The sequence below is a fragment of the Crocuta crocuta genome, unplaced genomic scaffold, assembly GCF_008692635.1.
Source record: "Crocuta crocuta isolate KB4526 unplaced genomic scaffold, BGI_CrCroc_1.0 scaffold292, whole genome shotgun sequence".
Lineage (NCBI taxonomy): Eukaryota > Metazoa > Chordata > Mammalia > Carnivora > Hyaenidae > Crocuta > Crocuta crocuta.
This window is the reverse complement of record NW_027528370.1, coordinates 299,271-321,498: the sequence shown is the minus strand read 5'-3', so window position 1 is coordinate 321,498 and position 22,228 is coordinate 299,271. Positions and strand designations below refer to the sequence as shown.

Genomic DNA, 22,228 nt, shown 5'->3' with positions numbered 1-22,228 from the left:
AGAGAGAAAAGGAATCTGAAATGTTACTTTTTAGGACACCTACCACTGCCAAGTACTACATTAGGCACTTTTTAAAACTGCAGTTTGTTAGCTTGATAGATTGTCTGTGGTTAATCTGACACACATCTCCATCACCACCACCATCACCTTACTCTGTTTAAGGCTGGAAACCACATTTCCCATAATCCTCCCCTCCCCTTCTGCCTGTGGTTCTATGTTAGTGACCTCAGATTTGAAACATTTAAGTGAAGACCATTTTACTCAGGAGGTCATGGGACTCAAATGCCTGGCTTTTTCACATGCTGCATAGCCTTATAGCCCTTTCCATTAGCTCCCACGTTATACTCCTGGCCGGCTTTGCAGACTTCCCCACAAATTCTCATTTTTCTACCTACTCAACAGTATTTTTAGGGCTGAGATCTTCACTGTCAAATTCTCCGAATTGGAGTCAGCTCCTACCACTTACTCACTGCTTCAGGATAAATATTTCATAGACAATTTCTCTGATGTTTGGCAGAACTCCTCTGACCAGAGGTGACCCATTTCTTGACATCCACAGCCCCAGCTATATCAACAGTGGTGTAAGTCCCTAAATCCCCACAGAGTGAATTCCATTTTCCTGATCAAAGCCTTAGCCACTAAGCTGCTGAAATCACGAGAAGCCTGTGATTCTGGCCCAAGGAGAAGTGCCAGGAACAATCCCACCCAGAAAGGCAGCACAATAAAGTATGTAAAAGCATGGGCTCAGGAGCTATCTGATTCCTGGCTCTACCACTTAGAAGCTGTATGTCCTTCTGCACATAACTTAACATCTTTGCCTCAGTTTCTCAGTTGTAAAATGGCAATGACACGGTAACTACTTCATTAGTATAGTAATGAAAATTAATATAATATACAGGGCAAGTAACAAATAAAGGTAAATAAAAATATGCTTTTCAACCCTTTGTCTTCTTTAGACTCAGTCCTCCTATTTGTGCCCAGTAATAAAAAAGAGAATATAGTTACTGAGACACTGAAATACTGAAGATGGGATATTTGTAAGCCAATCTAAGATGATGTTACAGTCATATCCCTGGAGCAGAAAACAATATGTGAAGGATTTTCTAAAACCAGATCATTCCTCTTTTACTTATTAAAATTTTAATATTTCCATGTTATTTGAACTATGCCCATATTACTTTTCCATATGACTCATTAATCACTTTTCTTTTTTTATGACAGATATACCAAAAGAAATGTCAGATGATCAAAGTTCAAAATATATACTTGTAGTAAAGGTAGATTCAAGGCATGTGACTTAGAGTGGGAAAGGGTAATGTTGGCAGCAAAATCAAAGGAGACTCTATAGTTTTGAATTTCTTTTAACAAAAAATATTCACGTATTACTTTCATAGCTAAAATTTAATTTAAAAATAATTATAATATTCAGAAAAAAATTTTTAAAACTAATGGTACCCTAACAATGTAAGAATAACATGAAAATATCAATCAGAGAGAATCTCTGTTTGTATAAGTTTGTATAAGTACTTTCTGAAAATGCAGTATTTTCACTCTTACCCTTAATAATAGCACTTCTAACCCATTATTTTTCAAAACCAAATCTCTAGTGCTATCATTTTTTTCAAGTATCTTTTCTGGCCAATCTTTTAACATCTTTGGGTAGAAAAAATTAGGAAAAAAGCTGTAACACTGGGATTACATACATCCATATCTTTTTTTTAAGTTTATTTATTTATTTTGAGAGACAGTGCAAGCAGGGGAGGGACAGAGAGAGAGAGAATCCCAAGCAGGCTCTGCACCAACAGCACAGAGTCCGATGCTTGGCTCAAACTCATGAACCATAAGATCATGACCTGAGCTGAAACCAAGAGGGAGAGGCTTAACCGAATGAGCCAAAAAGCATCTATATCTTATTGGATCTACTGTCTCAAAATATGCTGTATTTATTCAGATTTCTATAAATCCTTATTGAGAAAATCAGAGTAGAATAAAATGAAAAATGACTTTCCTGGCGATCTAAATAATAAAAATATAGGAAGGCTTGCCAAAGTGCTCTATTCCCCATTGCACTTTCCGGCTATGATAAATGGAAACTGCCTGTCAGCAGGAATGAGTGGATGCTATTCTAATAGCAGCCTGATTTGGCACAAAGCAGGCACTCAAGCAGAAAAATTGAGTCTATGGTCCCATCTCTCTTAACATCGATCAACCAAATTAACAACTCCAAAAGATATCTGTTGCTTAATCAAAAAAGATAAGATGCAATAAACCAAATGTTTTAGATTTGGAGTAACTACTTAGGAAACAAAACCATTGTGTACTTCTACATCTTCACTGCCAATAGCAAAGTATATACTTTTTTTCTACACCAAGTTTCACAGTATTTAGAATTTAGAGGGGGGAAAAGCAAACCAATAAAGAACAGCAAAATAAACATATACTGGCAACCAATATAAACACATGCTACCAGTGTACTTACAGATTTTCTGCTTCTAATTTTTTTCTTTAATATAAATTTCCTCAAGGTAGAATAAATAGCCTTCAAACATTTTATTAACTTCTTCTATACTACTGCACCATAATTAAGCAAAGTGATGGCAATGCTCTTATATAAGTTTGGGAGTGGTGGGGGGGAGGGAGTTCACACTCAGCTGAAAGTACAAAGAAAAGAACTGTTGAATCTCCTTTTTAATTAATTTATTGTTGAGAGACAGAGCATGTGTGCATGTGCACAAGAGCAGGGGAGGAGCAAAGGGAGAGAGAGAGAATCCTGCACTGATAGTGTAGAGCCTGACAGGGGCTCAAACTCATGAACAAAGAGATCATGACCTGAGACAAAATCAAGAGTTGGAGACTTTACAGACTGAGCCACCTAGACACCCCTGAACCTCATATTTAATGTGAATAAACCCAGGTATGCAAATTACTAATTGGATATGTGCCTGCCTTACCAGAGATTAACACTATGCTATTGAAAGACACATGAACATTCTGGCACCAAATTAGAGCACCATATTTCCAACTACACTAATCAAAAGCCAAATGTCTGACAACTTCATTTGTACCTCAACGAAATCTTTAATCTCTTCTACAGACCTTAAAAGAAGAAACACAGGTTCTTAATTCAGGCTGAGTTCAAGTCTTATCCTGTTACTGTCGATTAGATCACAGGTAGGTTACTCAAGCATTGTGTCTCAGTTTCATTTGGAGTAAAATAGGTGTAAGAATAGTCAAATACAAACTTAGTTTTTAAAAGAGTAGGCTGGAGGATTAGTACAACGTCTGGCATATGAGACGTCCTCAATAAATGTTAGGTATTAGCACTAATTAAACAATCTTAGATAAAGGTAAACTAATCCTTTATGTCCTCTTCTGACTTACTATCCTTTGAATTAAGTAATGAAGTAAAATATCCAAAGGTAAATAGGGGGAAGAAATACAAAATAATAAAATGGTTGGGTTTATTAGCACTATGGATAAACAGAAGTTGAATTAATAGTAGCAACATAGAAGGATTTGCTTCAATATCCCAACATGTTCCCTTCTTTCCTTCTTCTGCTCCTTTACTACCACAAGAATGTTACTTTTAAATGTAAAGATATAAAGTATACAAAGTAAGAAAGTAATAGCAGGGGGTAAGAAAAACTGTTGAACAAAAATGGAACTTCAATCTGTGGCAGCTATAATCATATATATATGTATACATACACACACACACTTTTTTTTTAGATAGAGAGAGAGAGACCATGAGGAGAGAGAGAGGGACAGAGGGAGAGAGAAAAACAGGCAGGTTCCACACTCACTAAAGAGCCTGACATGGGGCTCAATCCCACAACCCTGCATTCATGACCTGAGCTGAAATCAAGAGTTGGACACTTAACCAAATAAGCCACCCAGGCACCCCTCATTTTATACTTTTGATGGTTTTTGGACAACTCTACAGAGATAGTCCTTCAAAAAAGGTAAAAAATTAAAGTGCTGTATGCTTATAGTATAAAGTCTGAATTTATAAAAACAAAACTTTTCTAGCTGAGTTATTAATTCATATATCCCACAAAAAAGACTTTTGAAACTTGAGAAAAATCATTTTTACTAGCATGAAATAATCCAAACTATTTTTCTAAAACCTATGCTAGCACTATAGCCCAATGGAACCTAGGCCTAACACAAATGGTAGAAAGTTGTAGAACAAATGATCATTTTAACAGTTTTATTAAGTGATATGTTGTTTTGAAATGAGAAATTAGGACATATGTCATGAATTCCCTCATGTCACAAAGGTAAATCTTCCTCAAAATTTTGATAAATAGGACTATTGTAAAATGAAGTACGCTCTGATCAATAAAGGCAGGAAAATTAAAACTAACAAAAGCAAGAAATATTTTTAAAAATTTTTTAATGTTTATTTATTTTTGGAGGGAGCACAAGCAAGGGAGGGTCGGAGAGAGAAGGATACACAGAATCCAAAGCAGGCTTCAGGCTCGCAGCTGTCAGCGCAGAGCCCAACGCGGGGCTCAAATTCATGAACCACTAGGTCATGATCTGAGCCGAAGTCGGATGCTTAACCTACTGAGCCACCTAGGCGCCCCTCAATACGTTTTGTTATTGATTACCTTATGTGTATTTTATCTAGTTTTACAGATGGGGCAGCAAAGGCCCAGGTGTCTTAACCAAAATCACACAATGTGAAGAGTGAGGAGGCAGGAAGAAGAAAATGATGTTAATATGTGCCAGATATCATGATTGGTACTTTATGTATATCATCTATTTTTTTTAAAAACAACTCTAATAGGCTGAATATTTGCACCCTGAATATCCATATCCTAATCCTCAGAACTTGTAAACGATACCTGATAACAAAAAGTGACTTTGCAGATACAAGTTAGCCAAGGATTCTGAGATGAATTCAAGTGGGCCTGTGTAATCACAGGAGTTCTTAAAAGAGAGAAATAGGAGATCAGAGAGGAGGCAGATGTGAGTTTGGAAACTAGAGGTAAAAGTGTTGTGAAGAAGAGGCATGAGCCAATGGAATGTAGGCATCTTCGAGAAGCTAGAAAAGTTAAGGAAATGGATAATCCCAACAACCTCTAGAAGAAACCAGTCTGGTCAACACCTTGACTTTAGCCCAGTAAAACTGATTTGAGACTTCTGCCTCTAGAACTGTAAGATAATAAATCTGTGTTGTTTTCAGTCACCAAAATCATGATAATTTGTTATAGCACCTATAGGAAGTTCATAACTCAGCTCAGCTGGGGAACTCAGGTAAGGGTTAGGTAACTTGTTCAATATCACAATACCTCTGTAATAGGAAGTTCAATGTGGGGCACCTGGGTGGCTAATAAGTGTGGGGAATAAGCTTAGGAATTCCCTGAGTGTGTACTGATGAGTTAGCAAGGCAAAAAGAATTACTAAGCCATAGGATGCTCACATCCAAGTTTGGGTAAACAAGATTAGGTAAATAGGTATGGGGGGGGGGGCAAAGGCCCCAATATAGAACGTATATGAAATAAACAAGATTAGGTATTCAAGGTGAAAGCGCCCCCCACCCCCACTTAGTACTATAGCAGAAAGCTGCTTTCACAGGAAGAAAGGACCAAATTAGGTAAATAGAGCTATAGACCAGGCAGGGCAAAGTTGCCCAGAGATAATTAACAAAAGAAAGGTGCCTCACTGACCCTGAGGTAGCTTGCTCTGTCTTAATTGTCCCCTAGACCAGTTTAGGTAAACAGAGGTGGTGCCTCAAGTCTGCTGTAAACAACCTCCAGCCCAGCCGCCAGGCACCAGGATTTTATTTTGTATTAACCAAACCCCTAAACTCACATATCTTCAAGACTCTCTTTCCCTCACCTCCATTAGTTAATGTTCACAGTTTCTTTTTTTTTTATTGTTTTTAATGTTTACTTATTTTTGAAAGAGACAGAGAGCAAGTGGGGTAGAGGCAGAGAGAGAGGGAAACACAGAAACCAAAACAGGCTCCAGGCTCCAAGCTTTCAGCACAGAGCCCAGCATGGGGCCCAAACCCACAAACCATGAGATCATGACCTGAGCAGAAGTCAGACGCTTAACCAACTGAGCCACCCAGGCACCCCAATGTTCAGAGTTTCATTGTCTGTTAGTGCACATCCATCACCCTGTTTGTAAATCTTCTGATCCTAATAAAAATGGGGCAAGAACCCTTAATCGGGGCTCTTGTCTTTTCCTGAACATAAGCCATCTCTAGCATTTTAATCCTGCATCTCCTTTCTTGCTGGACAAGAAAGAACTTTAAACCCAGAGTCTACAACAAATAAGTGTAGTAATACATGTACCAAAATAAAAAGTATAAGTAGGAATATACTAGGTACAAGAATGCAAAAATTAAAACTAAGGGAGAGATAAATCAATTATTTACTGTGAGACACATTTGGTTATACAAAGCAGTTAAATACCTGGATTCCCATAATTAACAAGTAGGCTGCCTCATTTTTAACCGTACCATTTAATAATTTAAAATGTTAATATATCTCTGAAACAGAACTGATAAGATAAAAAGTTAAGGTAACCATAGGAACTCAACCTAAATGGTAAGATCAAGACCAAGATGATTGTATTCTCTGCATCTCTCATTCTTTTATTTTTTAAATTTTATTTATCTATCTCATTTATTTCTGCGAAAGAGACAGCATGAGCAGGGGAGGGTCAGAGAGACAGGGACACACAGAATCTGAAACAGGCTCCTGGCTCTGAGCTAGCTGTCAGCACAGAGGCCTACGCGGGGCTCGAAACCAGGAACCGTGAGACCATGACCTGAGCCGAAGTCGGATGATCAACCGACTGAGCCACTCAGGTGCCCCTCTGCATCTCTCATTCTTACATTCCTCTATCAGGTACCTGACAAATAGAACATGTTCATCAAAGGTTTTCTGAATTGCTATATGGATTAATGGGGGGAAGGAAGGGAAGAAGGAAGGAAAAGAATAAGAGTAATAATGATAAACATTATCCAGATGGTTATTTTCAAACTTTAGTCTGCATAAGAATACAACCTAAAAAGTCTGCTTAAACCCAACCCCTAATTCTAATTAACTAGTACTCAGATGAGACCAAACCTACGTTCCAATAAACACCCCACAGATGACCTAATTTATGCAAGAAATTCTAGGCCTCTAGAACATCATTTCCAAAGCTGGTACCATTCAATGTTCTATGATACAATAAAAAATGGGTCTTGAGGGGCGCCTGGGTGGCTTAGTCAGTTAAGCATCCGAGTTTTGCTTAGGTCATGATCTCGCGGTTCGTGGGTTCGAGCCCCGCGTCGGGCTCTGTGCTGACTGCCAGCTCGGAGCCTGGAGCCTGTTTCAGTCTGTGACTCCCTCTCTCTCTGACCCTCCCCTGCTCATGCTGTCTTTCTCTCTCTCTCTCCTAGAAATAAATAAAAACATTTAAAAAAAATGGGTCTTGAGAAAAGTGCTCTTTGACAAAATAAGTTAGAGAAAAAAGTTAATCATTATGCTAAACAGTAGTGTTTCTCAGACTTCAGTATACATTTGAGTTCCCCCAGGAGAGAAAATAATCAGACTGTATTTCCTAAAACTACTAGCCATAGAATCCTTTCTTACGTTTTACCCACACACAGCTACAAGAAGACTAAGACTTTTACACAAGAAAACAAGAGACAGAGAATACAGCCAAAGAAATTGGAATAAATTAGAAAATTTAAAAGCTTTTTTATAACTCTAGGCTGTAAGAACAAACAAGCAAACTAGAAAAATACAGGATCCTCTTTTATCTTATATAATACTAAACTATGTACACATAAATATCACTATAATATGTACAAAATTTCCCTTTAGATATAACTTCATAGTTAAAGGTGGTAACACTGGTCCTAAAGATTTCTTTAAACAATAAAGAAAATGATGTTTCACAAACACATAATCTTTGCAAACACAGACTCATGAAGTAACTGTGCTTCACTCTAAGATTTTAATAGCCGCAGATATTTGCATTGAAGTTACAGAAAAGATATTACAAATGAGCAGGCTTGGGGTGCCTGGGTGGCTCAATCGGTTAAGGTCTGACTTCATTCAGCTCAGGTCATGATCTCATAGTTTGTGGGTTTGGGCCGCAGCTCAGAGCCTGGGGCCTGCTTCAGATTTTGTGTCTCCCTCTCTCTCTCTACCTCTGCCCCACTTGCACTCTGTCTCTCTCTTTCAAAAATTAGATAAACATTAAATTTTTTTAAAGAAAGACAAAAGAAAGAAATGAGCAGACATAAAGGAAAATTCTCTCTAGTTCATTTGTAAACAAAATGTATTCGTGAGGCCAAAAAAATTGTTTTAAACTAATGAGAATTATAAATAAAACAATTTCAAGTTGATCAATTTAGAGCACTAAAAATCAACTATTTAAATTATCTGGGAGAAAATTTCCACATCTGTGTCCTCAATTTCAAATAAGACCATAACACAAACTGAATGAAATACTTGAGGTAACTTCTCTTAAGTAAGATCTCTTTAGTGATTAGATTAAATGTGTTATTATAGATTAAACAAATTTTTTTAGACAACTGTTATTTTATGGAAAAAAGCAACAACTCTCTAAAGCTAAACAGGTAACAAAACAAAGGATGACAACTAACCCTAAAAATATCCACATCTTCGGATGCCTTGATGGCTTAGTTGGGTAAGCATCTGACTCGACCTCAGCTCGGTTCTTGACCTCAGCTCGGTTCTTGACCTCAGGGTTATGAGTTCAAGCCCCGCCATTGGGACTCTGTGCTGAGCATGAAGCCTACTTAAAAAAAAAGAAAAAAAATCTACATCTCCTTCAGGAGGAGGCAGATTTTTTAAAATGTCTGCCTTGGTTCAAGGTAAAAAAGTAAAAAATGTCTCACCAAAAATTCCTAACTGCAAGCCAGCCTTCATGGGATTGGGACAGAAATCGACACTATTTACATAATGGAAAAAAATACAAACACCAAACTTATTTAAAATGGTCTTAAGTTAGCAGCACGTGGGTGGCTCATTCAGTTAAGCAGGTGACTCTTGATTTTGGCTTAGGTCATGATCTCAGAGTTCAGGAGATTGAGCCCCACAATGGGCTCTGCACTGACAGCATGGAGCCTGCTTGGGATTCTCTCTCTCCTATCTCTCTGCCCCTCGCCTCGCTAATTCTCTCTCTCTCTCTCTCTCTAAGTAAGTAAATAATAAACAAACATTTAAAAGTAAATAAATAAAAAAATAAAATGGTCTTAGGTTAGTATACCTCACAGACACCTGGTAATAACAAATATAAATGCTTTCTGAAAGAAATTCTTTAAACTCTAACCTCAAAAATTTTATGATGAGAAATAGACTAACAACCTCATAGAAAAACTAGAAAAGACTTGCATTTACGTTTCCTAGAAGAGAAAATACAATTTACCAAAATATACACATAGTCAAAGTCATTAATATTGCAGCAAATCACAAAATAAAATGACATACTATTTTACATGTACTGCGCTGGAAAGCATTAAAATATTGCACAAAGTAAGTTTAGGGAGCAACAGTAAGATTATTCATTGCTATGACTATAAACTGGTTTGGAACACAGTGGAATTAAGTAGAAAAACTGAAGATGTACATATCCTATAACTAAGCAAATGAACACCTTGGCATATATCCTAACTCCTTGTTACCATGCTGCAGGAGACATTGACAAAAATATTCAAAACAGAATTGTTTATAAAAGGAAAAAGATGGAAATAAGACTGCCAATCTAAAGAGAAAATATATGATCTATTCTTTTAATAAAAATACTAAACATTAGTAAAAAAAATGAACTATAACTACACAGATTAGTATTTATTAATCACATCAATAAAACCTGGTTTGGTGTGCCTGGGTGGCTCAGTCGGGCATGCATCCGACTCTTGATTTCTGCTCAGGTCATCATCTCACGGTTCATGAGTTCGAGTCCCTCATCGGGCTCTGTGGTGACAGCACAGACCCTGCTTCGGATTCTTTCATTCCCTCTCTCTCTGCCCTTCCCAAACTTATGCCCTCCCTCTCAAAATAAGTAATAAACTTAAAAAAAAAAAAAAAAAAACTGGTCAAAGAACCAAATAACAAAAGAAGTCTGACTCCATTCATTCAAAACCTGTAAAACTATGTATTATTTATAAACACACACATTTGGAGAGTAATTACTAAAAAAAAAAAAAGGAAGAAAAGAATGAGAAATATAAAGTTGAGGGAGGTGATCTCTGCACTAGCCATGTAAGAATGTGATTACCAAGGGATTCACAGGGGACATCAAAGGCATTAGTAATGTTTATTTTTGAAGCACGCCAGTGGATAAAGTGGGTATTCATTATTATTATTATGCTTTAAGTTGAATATAGAAAGCATAAAGTCTCAGTTATGTAGTCATTATGTGTATTTCATAATATAAAACAACAAACTCTTAACAATGACCTATAGTAATATACCGGTTTCTTTCTTTGACTCCTGAGTATATGTTCATCCTTTATCTTTCTTACCTCTTAATTTGGCCTCAGAATTTTGTGATGATTATGATAAACAGGGAAAAAATTACCGTGTTTCTTATTGGAATCTTCTTAGGTTCTGGAGGCATGTCCTGTGGAACAAATTTCACTGGTTCCTTAATCTGCCTCCTTGACCGTTTGGTGCCATCTGGTAAGGTTTCCATGGCCATGTCTGCTTCCATGTCACTGCTCCCTGCCTGGTCACATTCTGAACATTGCCTACATAAAGGAAAACACGTAAGTTCATACATTTGTTTTTATCTTCTAGTGTTAGCTACAGCTTCTATTAATACAAAATTCAGATATATGTGAAAAATATATAAAAATATTCACAAATATGTGTGATCACAGGACAATGACTACATACAGAAAGATACATACACTCCTATAAAAATGTCAATAGTAAATATATAAAGCAATTTCATCTATACTCTATCATAAAAACACATGCAATAATGCTATGTGTTTAAGTGAATCCACATAAGAGATTCAGCACTGGTGGCATGGTCCAAAGCAATAGAAATATGCCTCTCCACCTAGAAAAAAAAAGCTGCACTGGCAGAATTTGTTTGGTGTAATTGTTTTAGAACTCTGGATTCTACTGAAGGCATGTAAATTCCAGGGAAAGTCTTGCACAGGTAAATTTTCATTAACTTCAGTCAATTTCATCTCTCAGCAGAGGCAAAGCTTCCCATCCTCCAACCAAGCCACATGGCAGGCAGTTGTGCACATATTCCTGCAGTTTACACACAGCCATTAAGAGCCAAGATGGGCAAAACAAATCATGTCCTCCAAATATTGAGGATCCATACTCTGATTGGGAATTACTGCTTCTGATCACAGAAGTACAAAGAGGTAGGTGTGTAGTAAAGCCACTCTCTAAGGAATATAGTGAGGATTCTCAGAACAGAGGAAGGCAACGTGGCCCAATCAACTCCTATACACATATGCATAGCTTTCACCCAACTCTGTAACTTGAAATATGTCCAATCAGACGAAATTAGTCATCATATATGGGAGACAAATTAGTAGAAATTGCCTAAAAGGCTATACCTTGCTGCTCTCGGGGCTCAGCCTTTATGGGGTCTTAGCCCGCTGAGCCCGTTTTGGCACAAATAAAACTGCTTCCAGGAAAGAGGAAACTCAGTGTCCTGTCTCTCTGTGCAAGAATCCTGTTATAAGTGAGCTCCTACTTGGCCTGAAATGACTTCCAGAACTTAAAAGACCATTGCCATTTGTTTCCCACCTTCATTTTTCTCTTGTCCCCTTTTGGGAGCCAGACATTAAAGATATGGACATTCAAAAATAAGTGCATATACAAGAAAAATTAGAAAGTGGCCACCCTTGCCGAGGGAAAGGCTTAGAAAAGATATGAGAAGACTACAAGTTTACACCTCAGTGTGATCCTTAGCAGAGAGATAGCACACTATAATAAAAAACAAAAACAAAGCAATAAAAACAGTAACAAAACACAGCAAATGCTGGGAATGGAGAAAAATCTCAATTCCAAAGTCATCATATTATTAATTTCAAATGTCCAGTTTTTGACAAAAACTCCACAGGGAATAAGAAAAGGAAAGTATGGTCCATTAAAAGAGAGAAAAAAAGTAATAGAAACTGACCCAGAAGACCTGATGGCAGATTGGCAAGACAAAGAATTATGTTTTAAATGCTCTATGAACTAATAGAGATTGTGGGAAAAGACAAGAAAACAATTTATGAACAAAATGGAAATATCAATAAAGAGACAGAAAGCCTAAAAATAAATGAAAAAAGAAGTACTGTAGATGAAAAGTATAATAACTGAAACAGAAAACTTACTAGAAAGATTAAAAGAGTAGATCTCCGGGGGCACCTGGATGGCTCAGACAGGTAAGTGCCCACCTTTGATTCCAGCTCAGGTCATGATCTAACAGTCCATGAGATTGAGACCTGCGTCGGGCTCCTTACTGACAGCACAGAGCCTGCTTAGGATTCTCTCTCCCCCTCGCTCTCTGCCCCTCCCCTGCTTACATGCTCTCTCTCAAAATAAACAAACTTTATTTTTTTTTAAAAAGGGCAGATTTCCAAATATACAACCTAACCTTACATCTAAAGGAGCTATAAAAGGAATGACAAATAAAGCCTAAAGATATCATTAAAGATTAAAACAGAAATAAAATATATAGAAACAAACAAACAAAAAATACAGAACAGATCAACAAAATTAAAAGCTGTTTCTCTGAAAGAATTAACAAAATCGATAACCCCCTAGCCAGACTTATCAAGAAGATAAAGGACTCCAAAACATAAAATCACAAATGAAAGAGTAGAGATCACAACCAACACCAAAGAAATACAAACAATTATGAGAAAATACTATGAAAAATTACATTTCAACTGGGCAATCTGGAAGAAATGGACAAATTCCCAGAAACTCAAAAACTACCAAAACTATAACAGGAAGAAAGACATTTGAACAGGCCTATAACCAGGAAAGAAACTGAATCAGTAATAAAAAATCTCCCAACAAACAAAAGTCCTGGGTCAGATGGCTTCCCAAGGGAATTCTACCAGACATTTAAAGCAGAGCTAATACCTATTCTTTTCAAACTGTTCTAAAAAACAGAAATGGAAGGTAAAATTTCAAACTCATTCTATGAAGCCAGCATTACCTTGAGTCCCAAACCAGACAAAGACCCCACTAAAAAGAATTATAGGCCAGTATCTCTGACGAACATGGATAAATTAACAAATCAAATTCAGTAGTCACATGAAAAAATTATTCACCGTGATCAAGTGGGATTTATTCCTGGGCTGCTGGGGGAGTTCAATATTCACAAATCAATCAATGTGATATACCACATTAATAAAAGAAGGGATAAAAACTATATGAGCCTGTCGTAGATGTAGAAAAAGCATCTGACAAAACACAGCATCCATTCTTGATAAGAACCCTCAACAAAGTTTGGATAGATGGAACATACCTCAATATCATAAGAGCCATATACAAAAGACCCACAGCTAATATCATCCTCAATGGGGAAAAACTGAGAGCCTTTCCCCTACAGTCAGGAAGAAGACACAGATGTCCACTCTTCGCCATTACTATTCACCATAGTGCTGGAAGTCTTAGCCTCAGCAATCAGAGACCAAAAAGAAAAGGCATCAAAATCAGCAAGGAAGAAGTCAAACTTTCACTCTTCACAGACGATATGATACTCAATGTAGAAAACCCAAAAGATTCCACCAAAAAATTGCTAGAACACATAAATTCAGCAAAGTCAGGATATAAAATCAATGTGCAGACATCTGCTGCATTTTCACATGCCAATAATGAAGCAGCAGGAAAAAAAAAAAAAACCAAGAAATCAATCCCATTTGCAATTACACCATAAACAATAAGATACCTAGGAATAAACCTGACTAATAAGGTCAAAGATCAATACTCTGAAAACTATAGAACACTTACAAAAGAAATTGGAGAGGACACAAAGAAATAGAAAAGCATTCCATGTTCATGAACTGGAAGGACAAACATAGTTAAAATGTCTACACTACCCAAAATAATTCACACATTTAGTGCAATTCCCATCAAACTACCACCAGCATTTTTTCACAGAGCTAGAACAAACAATCCTAAAATTTGTATGGAACCACAAAAGAGTCCAAAGAGCCAAAGGAATCCTGAAAAAGAAAATTAAAACTGAAGGCATCATGAATCCAGATTTCAAGCTATATTACAAAGCTATTGCAAAGACAGTATGGTACTGGTACAAAAAGAGACACGTGTGATCAATGGAACATAATAGAAAACCCAGAAATGGACCCACAACTGTATGGTCAACTAATCTTTGACAAAGCAGGAAAGACTATCCAATGGAAAAAAAAGTGTCTTCAACAAATGGTGTTGGTAAAACTGGATCATTTTCTTACACCATATATAAAAATAAATCCAAAATTCATGAAAGACCTAAATGTGAGACAGGAAACCATCAAGATCTTAGAGAGCACCAACAGAAACCTCTTCGACCTCAGCTGCAGCAACTTCTTACTAGCCATGTTGCCAAAGGCAAGGGAAACAAAAGCAAAAATGAACTATTGGAACCTCAAGATAAAAAGCTTCTGCACGGCAAAGAAAACCATCAGCAAAACTAAAAGGCAACCAACAGAATGGGTGAAGATATTTGCAAAATGACATGTGAGATAAAGGGTTAGGATCCAAAATCTATAAAGAACTTACCAACTAAACACCCAAAAGAGAAATAATACAGTGAAGAAATGGAAAGAAGATATGAATAGCTTTTCCTAAGAAGAAATCCAGATGGCTAACAGACACCTGAATAGATGCTCAACATCGTTCATCATCAGGGAAATACAAATCTAAACCACAATGAGATACCACCTCACACCTGTCAGAATGGCTAAAATTAACAACACAATAAACAAGGGGTGTTGATGAGGATGCAGAAAAAGGGGAACCCTTTTGCACCGCTGGTGGGATGCAAACTGGTGCAGCCACCAGTGTGGGATACAAAAATACAGATTTGAAAGGGTACATGCACCCCAATGTTTATAGCAGCATTTATCAACAATAGCCAAACTATGGAGAGAGCCCAAATGTCTATCAATTGATGAGTGCATAAAAACGATATAGTATGTATGTATATACACACACACATATATACACACTATATATATATATACACACACACACACACACACACATACACACACATACACACTGGAATATCAGACATCAAAAAGAACAAAATCTTGCCATTTGCAATGACATGGGTCGAGCTAGAATGTACTATGCTCAGTGAAATAACCAGAGAAAGACAAGTACCATATGATTTCACTAATATGTGGAATTTGAGAAACAAAACAGATGAATATACAGGAAGGGCAGGGGAGAGAAGAAAGAGATGGAAACAAACCACAGGAGACTCTTAATGACAGAGAACAAACTGGGTTAATGGAAGGAGGTGAATGGGAGATAGGCTAGAAGGGCTGACAGATACTAAGGAGGGCACTTGTGATGAGCACTGGGTGTTGTATGTAAGTGATGAATCACTGAATTCTAATCCTAAAACCAATATAGCACTGTATGTCGACTAAAATTTAAATTTTTTAAAAAGTGAAAAAATAAAGTAAAAATGAAAAAATAGAAGAATACACATGAGCAGCAAACTTGAAAGAAAGAACAATGGAAATTACAAAGTCTGAGGAACAAAAAGAAAAAAAACTTGAAGAAAAGCAAACAGATCTTAAGAGGCATGTGGGATATCAACAAATGGACCAACATCTGCACTGTGGAAGGCTCAGAAGGAGAAAAAGGACAGGAGAATGTCTGAATAATGACTGAAAACTTCCCAAATTTGGTGAAAGATGTTAATATAAACATCCAAGAAGCTCAACAAATACCAAGAAAGATAAACCCAAAGAGTCCCACAACAGGACATATTATAATCAATTTTTCCAAAGAAAAAGATAAAATCTTGAAAGTAGAAAGAGAGAAATTTAGAATTACAAAGGATCCTTAGTAAGATTATAAGCAGATCTCTCATCAGAAATTTTGGAAGCCAGAAGGCAGTGGATCAATCTAGTCAAAGTGCTAAAAGAAAAAATAAACAAAAACCTTGTCAACCAAGAATCATATGTCCAGCAAAACTGTCCTTCAAAAGTGTGGGAGAAATTAAGACAGTTCTAGACCAACGAAAGCTGGGGGAGTTTGATACCAGCAGACTTGTCCTGCAAGAAATGCTCAAAAGAGCACTGCAGGGTAAGAAAAAGAAAAAAGAAAAAAAAAAAAAAAAGAACACTAGACAGTAACTCAGAGCTATTATGGAAAAATAAAGATCTCGATAAATTTTAATGCATGATCAATTATAAAAGCTAGTATTATTATAACAATGGTTTGTGATTTCACTTATTTTTTTACATGATGTAAGAGACTAATACATTAAAAAAATTAATACCCTTAAAGCTAATATTATTATACCTGTTTTGGAAGTCCACATGCATGTTAAAGGAGGATTTAAATTAGACATACAAAGATATACAAATGACTAACAAGCACATGAAAAGGAGCTAAAACATTACTAATCATTAGTGAAATGAAAATCAAAACTGTAAGGAGATACCACCTCACATCCAATAGGATGACTATTATCAAAACAAAAAACAGAAAACAGTAAGTGCTGGCAAGGATGTAGAGAAATTGGAACACTTGTACACTGCTGATGGTACTGCTGCTAATGGTACACCTGCTTTGGAAAGCGGTATGGAGGTTCCTCAAAAAATTAAAAATAGAATTACCATATAATCCACTTTCAAAGAAATATCTGTACACCCATGTTCATGGAAGCATTATTCACAACAGCTGTGGGAGTAACCCTAGTAACTACTGACAAATGGATAAAAAGATGAGGAAAATGTAGTTCATATACAATGGACTATCATTCAATTTTTAAAAAGAAGAAAATTCTGCAATATGCTTCAATATGGATGAACCTGAAGACTTTACACTAAGTGAAACAAGCCAACCACAATGAAAAATACTGTATGATTTCCACTTATATAAAGTACTTATTATAGTAGTTAAAACCATAGAAATTGAAAGTAGAATGGAGTTTGCCAGTGACTGGAGGGGAAGGAGGAGGGGGAGCTATTGTTTAATATGTAGACAGTTTCAATTTTTACACTTAGAAATGATTAAGATGGTAGACTTTATGTTATATATTTCTTACCACAATAAAATGTTTGAAAACATTAGTTACCTTAAAAGATAATTAACACTGAAACTTCAGTCTCGATCAGTGCTGTTCAGTGGAACTTTAGATGATGTTACAATTCACCATAACTGAACAATCCAGTACAGTAGCCACTAGACATATATAGCCTTTGGGTACTTGTAATGTGGCTAATGTGACTGAGGAACTGATTTTTAAAATTTTAATTTTAATCAAGTTAAATTCAAGTTGTTACATGTGGCTAATGGCTAACACTTAGCAAAAGTCTACAAAATGATTGTTGAAAATCTTGATATTGCTCATTATAAAAGCCCATTTAAAAATTCATGAGAAGCTGTTAAAAGTAAAATATTTTTCAAAAATTTCCTCAAATAAAAGAATGATCAGAAAATAATTCTTTAAAAGTTTAATTTATGTTATCTTTATAAAAATGGTTACAAGATAAAACATGTTTGATATTTAGTTTATATATCACTATTCTTAGTATACATCAGTACTCTCAGTTTACAGCAGTACCCCTGAATGCATGTTAGATTTCTCTTACCAAGTATTTTTGAAGATTTCTTGCCATTTAAAGTCACACTACATCAAAACTCACATCTCTCACTCATTAATATAGTAAACATTATCAAACTAATATTTATTTTTTAAAAGTAACAGCTTTAATTTTGAACTCCAGTAAGAGTCAAATGCAATAGACCATGTGTTACGAAGATAAATACATTAATTGCTAAAATACAAATTTATATTGAAGGCATTGATTTTAGTATCTAAAATTCCCATTCATTTAACCAAAACTGTCTAGCAAAAATTTTAACACTAAAAATGTTTTCCAATAAGAAAAAAACAAGGAAGTAATTCATCATATGTTACTTAAATATTTTTATGTCTATTGCTAGAACAACCACGCACTTTATTCCTTGGATTCACAGATTACCATCAAAATTAAAATATAAATACAATGTATACACTAAATTGTTCCTGTTTTGTCCTTATTGAAAGATTAAAAGATTAAAGATTAAAATGAGAAGTAAACACCTAACCATATCGCCTAACTGAAATGATGAATATATTTTGAAACAATCTATTGGCAGTCCTAAATTGTGAAAACCTCACAGACACTAAATATTGTTAGTAAACAATAACAAATACAACAAACATCAAAACAGAAATGCCTATAGAAAAATATCAAATTATATCACAGAAAAGAGCCAGTTCCTTGTATTTACAAATTATAACATTAAGTGATCATTTCTACCAGTTGATGTAGTCAGAGTTTCTCAGTTCCAATTCATTTTTAACATACATGAATTTCTGGGGTATGGAAACAAGTCCCTTTTTTAGGACAAACTGTTGTTGTTTTTTAATTGAGGGGTTTTTTTTTCCATTTTGTTTCTCATTTTGTAACTATTACCCTTCTCAAAACATTCTCTAACTTCTCATGCTCATTTCTCATCCTCACCAAAAATAGTATTTAGGTAACCAAAAAACTTGCATTAGAGCCTTCTGACAGTAGTACCATTATTCCCTGAACTCCACAAAACATTGAACAACTCAGAAAATCAAAACAAAATGTAATCACCAATGCAGAAATTTATCGATTTCCTTACAAAACAACTGACACATGATACAGTACAGAGTCCACACAGATGAACATACCACTTGAAACTTTTCTAACAGTATATTAAATACTATAGTCTCTGCTATGTATCTTTTAAGATATGAAAAAGCATCTTTGCTACATTAATCAGTACACAAGATCCTAAGAAATCTAGGATAAAGCCATGGCCTGTCCAATTCAATGTAATTAAGTAATATTTGGGAGTCAAATCATAATTATCTTTTATAATGTCAAAACACATAGCTAGCTTCTTCTAATAATCCCCTAAGCTGCTATCCAATATATTTAATACTGTGTATTTTTACTTACTATAGTCTACTAAGGGTTAGAGAATCCTGTAATTTATAATTCCCACATAAAATATTAAAAATAACCTGAAGTAATCAAAATAGTCAATTAATTAAAAAGGAATTTTAAGGTAATAAAAGTTCATGTTGGGAATTTATAGAAAAGAACCTTCATAGTGAAATGAAATACAAAGAGATTTTCTCATTTGCTGTATCTTCTTTATCTCCTACACCATACATTGCAACTTATGCTCAGAAGGGGAGGTTAAAAATTTTTAATTACTAAAGAAAACTTATTTCATTAATTAATGCTAAGACAAGAAAATATACTAATTCAAATTATAGAAAAACTTATTTGCATACATCAAAGAAAAAAGGATTATATGAATCCTTAAGTGTAATCAATGCAGTGATACTTCCATTTCTCAAATATCATACATAATTCATGTTTTGTTTTTCTTTCCCTTTACAAGATACTTCCTTTAGTCTTCAAAGATTCCATACCATAATTTGTTTTTTCCATTATCTCTAAGCCTTTTCTCATATTTTCTCCTCTTTTTAGACCAAAATCTTCACCGGTGCCTATATAAAACTTTAGTATGGAAATAACAATCAAAACCACAACGAGATATCACATCAACTCTGTTTGCATGACTGTTATCAAAAAGATAAGAAATAACAAGTGTGGAAAAAAAGGGGACACTCACAGACGGTTGGCAGGAAAGTATACTGGTGCAGCCACTATGAAAAATGGCATCAGATTCCTCAAAAAATTAAAAAAATTAAAAAATTAAAAATATGATCCAGCAATTCCACTTCTAAGTATATATCCATAGGAAAATCACTATCTTAAAAAAAATCTGTACTCCCATATTCATGCATCATTATTTATAATAGCAAAAATATGGAAGCACGCTTTGTCCATCAATGAATGAATGGATAAAGAAACTGTGGTAGAGATATATAATGGAGTATTATTCAGCCATATAAAGAAAGGAATTCCTAGCCATTTGCAATGGTACAGACAGACTTTGAGGGAATTATGCTAAATAAGTCAAAGACAAATATTGTATGATTCATTTATATGTGGAATAGTTTTTAAAACCCACAAATTCATAAATAAAGAATACAGATCGGTAGTTGCCAGAGGCCAGGGGTTGGGTGCTAAAGGGGTAAAGGTGGTCAAAAGGTATGAAATCCCAGTTAAAACATAAATAAGTCCTGGAGATGTAATATACAACATGAAGACTATAGTTAATAATACTGTATTATGTATGTTAAAGTTACCAAGAGAGTAGATCTTAAAATTGAAAGTCCTTATCATAAGACCAAAAAAAAAAAAAAAAAATTTATGCATAGGAATGGATGTTAACTAAACTCACTGTGGTAATCATTTCACATATGTACACCTAAAACTAATCCAATGTTTTATGTCAATTATCTCTCAATAAAAAAGGAAAAGAGTTAATGGAAGAAAGGGAGGATAAATTATTAAAAATGGGGAAAAACCTTCTGTAAATTCTTCACTGAAGAGTTTGTGGTACTATAGATTTTCTTTTACCTTAAGAGAATAAACAAAGGCATATCCAAAGAATAAAAGGATATAATAAATATTACTCAATTATCTAATTATCCGTCAAATACTACTCTTCAGAATATTCCTTTTTATTTTGAGAGAAAGAAAGTGAATGAGTGGTGGGGGTAGGGGGAAACAGAGAGGGAGAGAAAGAGAGAGAGAGAATCCCAAAAAGGTTCTGTACTGTCAGCACAGAGCCCAGTGTGGGGCTCAAACTTACAAACCATGAGACCATGACCTGAGCTGAAACCAAGAGAGGAATGTTTAATCAACAAGCCACCCAGGTGTCCCCAGAATATTCTTTAATTGAAAAGGAAAGACAAATTCTGATCAGGTGGGTGGTGGAAACATAGATTACTCTAAAATTAAAAGAATTACTTATTTTCTGAGCTACTCTATTATTTATACTTACTATATATTTATACAGTTTCAGGCTTGCCTTAGAAGAATATAAAGCAGTGTCCAAGATTATATAAAGAAACATACCAAGATAACAAACTCAAGGTAAGACAAAATATATTTCTAACAATGGAAGTAAGTCCAAACAGATTCACCTGCCAAATTCCTCATTCACCTAGCATTCTTCATCTGATTTGCCCATCCCTAATCCAACCTAAGAAGTTGCTGGGTTTCTCCCCTTTCCTGCTCCTGGACAGCTGAGCATCACTGGAGAAAAACCAAACTTACTAAACTAATTCACTGAACATTCTTGTTCAGTATATATAATATATATATAATATAGACTCAACAGGTCATTTATCTATTTTTCCCCCACAGGTAACTATTAGAAACTATCTCCCCGTCTTCTTAAGCCACCATCATCATCTCAGGTCCTTTACCTCTCCATAGATTACTTCCATTTCGCTGAAAAGTCAGAGCCTGTCTAATGTGAACTTATTCAACTTCCCTACTCTCCACCAATAATTACTTCTGTATCTTTATCCATTTCTTCTTTCCTGTTACATGTCTTAAATCAGTCCAGCAGAAGCAATGAAATACTGTGGTGTGAACCAAACAGAAAGCATCTAGATCTCAAACTAGTATCTCCCAAAAGCAATGCTGATAGTGGGGGAAGAGAAAAAAGCTAGACAGCAAGTGCTTAGTCTGTCATGCAGAACACAGTCTTTGAGAAGGAAGGAAAGACTGCATAGTAATTCTAGCCAGCAGTGAACATAAGGGGCATACTAGAAAGGGTGTTACCAAGCGCACGCAGCATAAAGACACCAAAAGGAGTGATTGGTGACATTGAGAAATGTATACCAGTAGGCTTTGTAGAAATTTAAGCCAGTAACTGGCTCAGTCATGAGATAAAGGTCCAGGAACCCTTTCCCCAAGAGGAAAGCACCTTTCTAGAGCCTCTTTTCCTAAGGAAAAGACAGAGAAGAACTAAACAAACTAAGTAGGTTTAGTTTGTAGTAGGTTTAAGTTAGGTTTAGTGGTGTGTTGGTAAATATCTAACACCTAGCTCTCTATGGAAAAAGGTAGTTATTTATAGCATTG

The 22,228-nt window shown here is 35.5% G+C and overlaps 1 protein-coding gene across 5 annotated transcripts in view; it reads right to left on the bottom strand.

Moving 5' to 3' along the window:
* PHF14 (PHD finger protein 14) overlaps positions 1-22,228 on the bottom strand; it is a 210,921-nt gene that overhangs the window by 134,423 nt on the left and 54,270 nt on the right. For all 5 annotated transcript variants that reach the window (XM_077754230.1, XM_077754226.1, XM_077754227.1 and 2 more), the window contains exon 14: positions 10,561-10,729. In XM_077754230.1, coding sequence (XP_077610356.1) covers positions 10,561-10,729 — 169 coding nt within the window. The remainder of the gene's footprint in view (positions 1-10,560; positions 10,730-22,228) is intronic.